We start from the raw sequence: 5,798 nt of genomic DNA on the forward strand, positions 1-5,798 counted from the left end.
AGGATCAGGAAGGGAGAGCCCTCCACACTATAGTCCACACACACTCTGCACAGGGTCAGTGTCTGAGTGTGGGACATGGGGCACTTGCGCTCTCCCCGTGCTCCTTAGGGACTTGGGAGAGGTGATGCACAGTGAGCCCATACAGGGCTGGGGACTCTCTCCATCTGCCTAGTGTGTTTTCCGAGCACACTTTTCGCGAGGTAATCGCGTCGGAGTGTGCTCTGTCAGCCGCGGCCCAGACTTCTCCCAACCGAGGTAAAGGAGGGTGCGGTGCATCGGCTGCTAACCAGAAAGCCAGTCAGGGGCAGTGGGGTGGAACGGTCTTGTTGGACGAGAGCGCGTGTATACATCGGGGCTCCGCCCACTGTACCCATAGAGTCCAGTAGAGGGCAGTGAGAGATATAACGAGGGGTTACGTATGGTAACCCTTGTTATATAAGCACAGGCAGAGCCCTCTACTGTCGGTCCTATGCCGCTCGCTGAAGAGAGGTGTAGGATGACAGTCAGGAGGCGAGGCCTCCTTTTATACGGTGAGATGCGCGTGCGTTCAGGTAGGCCCGCCCCGGGGCCGGCAACGTTTATAGAAGTCTCAGTGGATGAATGCTTGCATGATATGATCAAGGGGTAGTACCCATAGCGTCCAGTAGAGGGCTCCGCCTGTGCTTATATAACAAGGGTTACTATACGTAACCCCTCGTTTTCTTTACTCATGAACTACTGAAGTGAAGGTACTGAGTTCAATACTGACTTGTGGTACAGCAGCAGACAGAAGGGTCAGGTCTTTGCTGGTTGGTTCTCAAAGAAGTGAACTAAAGACCAATGGCTTCCTAGGAAAAAGTAAAGTGATATTAAGCCAACAATCGTATAATAATTAAGAGGCAAACAGTAGAATGAAGTCATGCAAAGGAAGTGCTCAGCTGAAAAGATGCAAAACACCTGTGTGGTGCTTTAATGTCAAATAACAAATGTCCGTCATTCTGTACAAAAAGAAACATCAGTGGATGGTCAAGAAAAGTCAATGTGATTACAAATCTTAACTCTAATGTTCTTGAAACATTGTCCCACTCGTTCAGCTTCTTTTTCACTTCTTAGGATCGCACATTAAGTTCACATCGGACAGTCTCCTCATACCTTCACTGATATTGCGTCGTTTTGTTCTGAAAGAATGCAGCACCACTCTCCGTCTCAAGAGTTCATAGTAAACAGAAAACAGAGAGGACGAGTTCAGTTTGTTTCTGTTATACAATGCAGAGATGCCTTCCTCTTCCTGAAGGAATGCTTGAAATAAAGAAACTGTGAATAAAATAAACTGCATTTTAAAGACAAGCTCACAGACACAAATAAACCCATAGACATAACACTGATTGTTTTGGCAGTGAACTTGATTCTGAGGCAATGGAGTCTGGAAAACTTCTCTAAAAAAGTTTGGCAACACTCAGTTTCCTTGGAAAGAACCGATTATGAAGAAAAATATAGGCAAATTATTGTAGCTTGCTATGTTGAAATATGAATGAAGGATCCATTTAAAACCAAGTTCATATTTAGTAATATTATTACATTTGGAAATATATTATGTATTATTTGCAAGCCATTATATTTATTGGAATTAAATAACTGGATGCATCATTTGGAAGGTAACAAATAATCCTTATTTCCAGGAAGCTTCAAAGACCCTCACATTTAACCAACTAACAAATGGATTAAGTTTGAACCGAATAAGAAATCCCACGTTCTTTTTCTTCACTTAAATCATTAAAATGTACAGATGAAGCTGCCAACCTTTTTATGTTGGACTGTACCTTTAAAAAGTCAGAACCAGCAAAGTGGATGCAGGAAATCCTCCCAGAATCCACTGCCTCAAAAATATCCACCATCATAACCTCAACAGCCAAAGAGTGTGTAAAGCTAGAAATAAATCTGAGTAGAAAACACACCAGAGTCTCACAGATCTAAGCAATGAGAAGTATTCCGCTTCATCGGAACCAAAAACAGTATTTGCATTAACCCTAAACATGGAAACTACACATAACAGGTGTGATCCAGGTTCTACCAAAGCAACAAAGAGAGCCAAGGCTGAATTCTGTATTTGTATCATTTATCATTTTAACAAATAAGTGACTAAATGAGACAACTAAACGTCATCACGCCAAACATTAGCCTCCTTTAGCTTAGCGGTGTTTACATGAAGTAATGTGACCGTAATGTAGCCTAACATTAGGTTTTACTTCTGGTAATCGCGATATGTGGGGATTATCCTGCTGAACAGAACAGTTCTGTCCTACCCTGGTAAACTTTGAGGTTGCTTCCTCTTGAAGCTGCTAGTAAGGCTTAAGAGTCTCAATAATAACACATTTTGTTTGGCAGGATAATCTGCACATTTGTTGTCGTAGTACAAAACGTGAAAATCTCTCAAACTTGTGATGGGTACCCAACCAAAAATGTATTCATAAATGCATTGACTTTGATATGAGGAAGCCCGGAAGCGCTAAAACGCTAACTTATGTCCGGGTTTAGGACTCATTCCTGCCCATTATTTACAATTAATATCGTAATTCCAGCTACCAAGTATTGCCACACTGAAACAGCCCCAGTTGTCAGGTTTTAAGCTTCGGGAAAGTTTGTCAGGAGTTTAAAATCTCTGGAGTTGGAATGATCAACTTCTGTCTCTTAAAGTTCATAAGGTCTGCCGTTTGTCCGCCGCTAGAAGGTGCATCCTTAAACCTCCTTGTCACACAAGTAAAGTCCACTTCATGCCAAAAATACTGCAGATAATACCCATGAAAAAAAACAAGAAAATGTGGAATATGATGCAAAGGAAAATTAAAATTAAACTATTTGTGCTGGTGCACGTTAACCAGGTGCGCAATTGTAACCACTTTTTTTTCGAATCATATGTGTGCATAAACATAAATACTAATACTTCATCTTTAGTGGAGTTCAGAGCAACTTTGCTTTCTGTTTAGAAAACATTTGACACCTTTTAGTTTAAGAAAACCAATGTAACCTTAAATGTGAAGAAATTCAAAATGTATGACATTTTTTTTTTTTGCTGATGTGAGATTTCTACAGGACGCTGATTAATACTCCAATTTTTTTCAGTCCTTCAATAAAAGCAATTGCTTCAGTATCATTAAAACACATTATTATGTTCTTCTTATTCATTTGTAGTGATTTAACGCATTTGAACAAGAAAACAAACAGCAACAGCTTTGTTTGTCTTAAACTGTAGAAAAAACATCAAGAGTCAAACATAGGAAGCAAAGAACATGAGAAACATATGGTAATCAAACTGAAACAAATAATTAACTTTAAACTGTTCATAAGAGTGTGAAAGTGAAATAATCCTAACTCAAACAGTTTCTTGGAGTGACAAGATCTATAAAAAGATTGTCAGTGGACCTTGAGTAAAGGTTTTTTTATTCAAAAAGTTGCCTGAAACCTTTTTAAGGAATTATTTAGTATATAATCAAGTATGTTTGAGGAAGTAATGTTGGGGGATTATGGGTAAAAGAGAACAAATGCTGTTTACCCAGATTTAAGATGAACATTTAATGGTCTTCATCGAAAAGTCACCTTCACTAATTTACTTTTAAGTCCAAGTGAAATGAAATATATTGATTTCATTTTATCGGTGATAAATTACCAAAAGACCAATTAATTTCCTAATCGGCGTGTAGTTGCAATATAACAGATATATAGTGTATAAAGTGTAAAACGGACTTCAGCTAATCAGCATCCTGAACACGTCGCCCAGTCTAAGAGCAGTCGGATTCTCTCACCACCCACATTTTCTTTTCCTAAATCCTGATGAATTCTCCTTCTTATTCTTATTCTTTCCTTGACCAGTGACATTTCTCGGTTAGGAGTGGTGAGGAAAACAAATAGGACCTCATTTTTTAACAAGTTGACTAGTGTCTTAGCTGTGGAATACATCCAAACTTTTTTTAGAATTGTATTATTTCATGCAATTTCTAAATGGATTTATAGACGTTTATCCTTCAATGGACATTAAAGATATATGTGCTATTGTTGGAAACGGTAAGTTCTGCTGATTCCTGCCCTGTTTGTTAGTGAAAGTGTTCAGTATACGTGTTCAATTGTGATGAAAAATTAAAAATGACACCCTTCTTTAGGTTACTCACGATACATTTCTCATGTTGGCTGCCTCTCTCTGTGTACTCTGTGCTGTGTTTTGTTTGCTATGGGCTCTCTGTCCTTCAGGGGGCACTGGTTAGTTAAACATTACTGGTTTTGCTCTTGCCCCGGGCCCCCCCCCCTCCTGCTGGGCTGCCTTTACTCTCTGACTTCCTGCCGGGTGAGTTCTGACAGGTGGAGCCTGGCTGACTGTTGTTGTTGTTGTGGTTTGTGTTTCCGCTCAGAGTCTCCATGATGGAGCGGAACGCCCCGAACGACCGCTTGCTTTCAGAGCTTCCTGTTGGAGTCCTCTCCTTCCCATGATGCCCTTTGGTCTGCTCTGCCTCCTGAGTGGCGCTCTTGTGCACCTGCTCGTCGAAGGTGACCCTCAGTTTGAGGTTTTGAGACGTCTTCCTGCGAGACGAAGGCGACTTCAGGGCGCTCTTGGGGCTGGTGGCAACCTTCTGCCCGTTAGCGCCGTCGTGGAGGTCGGCGGGAGCGTCTGGAGTTTTACCGTCGGCCGCCTCGGGGTCGCTGGAGGTGGGGGAGGGGTTGACTCCGACGCTATCCGCTGACTTGGACCCGCTGAGAGTAAACGCCAGCTTCCTCTCAGCTGTGGAAGAGAAAGACATGGAGGAGGGGAGGGGCTTCCTATTCATCAGGGTAAGTTGGGTTGGCGCTGGCTCCTCCTCTGTGATTGGCAGGTGGGACGGCCTATCGGGTCGCAGTGTGTTTGAGGCAGAGGCGTCTTGAGTTTTACCTTCCTCTGGTGGATAACCGTCTGAATCTGATTCGCTCAGAGAGCGCTGCATGATCTGCTTGAGTCTGGCTAGTTTGAGCTCTCTCCTCTCCACGAGCCCCGGCCTGCGGGCCCCAGGGGCCACGGGGCCCCCCGCCGGAGGCAGCCTCTCCCTGGGACCCAGCGTGTCCTTCCCCAGCAGCTGCCGCAGCACAGGGTCTGGACCCACCCCTCCCTGACGAACCAACCAACCGTCACCTGGAGTCCCCTCTGCTGTCAGCATCATCTCCGGCCACGCCTCCACTGAGGGCTGATGGGAGCTGGAGTCCAGAGAGGGAGACAAATAAATGTACTTTATTTATTTTTTGTATGTGTAAGTTAAAGGTAATGCCTTTGATTGTTATTATTATTAAAACTAATACAAAGAACAAAACCCTCAATACTGCTTATACTATTATTGGTTTTGTGAATGAGCATTATATCAGAACCTGATACGAAGCGTGTACGAATGTCTTTGAATGTGTTTGAATGGGTAAATATTGGGATGTCAGAAGAATAGAAAGGCACTAATAAAATGCATATCCACATTTTCATTCACCTGTATCGAGCCCTATTGCTGGTGCAGATTGTGTATTTAAGTTGCTTCACCTAACAAAACTGTAAATGCTGCTGCGATTATTTGTTTTTAATCTTAAACTCTGATTAGAAGTTCTTGTTAGCGTCGTGACTCCCCAGTCTCTGCTGTGCTTACTTGTCAGTCTATTGACATCAGTAAGGTGCAGTTGATGATGTTGGATCCATTTCTGACATTTTTAGGATTAAAACAATCTGTTTTAAACAGGAAGTTGCCTTATCCTAATAATGTCAGAAATTGATTCAACAGCCTCAATAACCTCCAAAACGACACCAAATGTTTTTCCAATTG

At 42.3% G+C, this 5,798-nt stretch overlaps 1 protein-coding gene across 1 annotated transcript; it reads right to left on the reverse strand.

The window, feature by feature from the left end:
• Positions 1-723: 723 nt before the first annotated feature.
• LOC104947878 (synphilin-1-like) lies at positions 724-5,191 on the reverse strand. The gene has a single exon (XM_010773992.1). It carries the CDS (start codon positions 5,157-5,159, stop codon positions 4,236-4,238), a length of 924 nt encoding a protein of 307 aa, XP_010772294.1. The 5' UTR covers positions 5,160-5,191; the 3' UTR covers positions 724-4,235.
• Between the last annotated feature and the right edge of the window lie 607 nt (positions 5,192-5,798).

This window comes from Notothenia coriiceps, unplaced genomic scaffold (genome assembly GCF_000735185.1).
Source record: "Notothenia coriiceps isolate Sejong01 unplaced genomic scaffold, NC01 NC01_scaffold00013301, whole genome shotgun sequence".
NCBI classification, from domain to species: Eukaryota; Metazoa; Chordata; class Actinopteri; order Perciformes; family Nototheniidae; genus Notothenia; species Notothenia coriiceps.

What these genes read in the sequence shown, in the direction of transcription:
- LOC104947878 (XM_010773992.1), bottom strand. Translation starts at nt 5,159, where the DNA reads ATGATGCTGACAGCAGAGGGGACTCCAGGTGACGGTTGGTTGGTTCGT.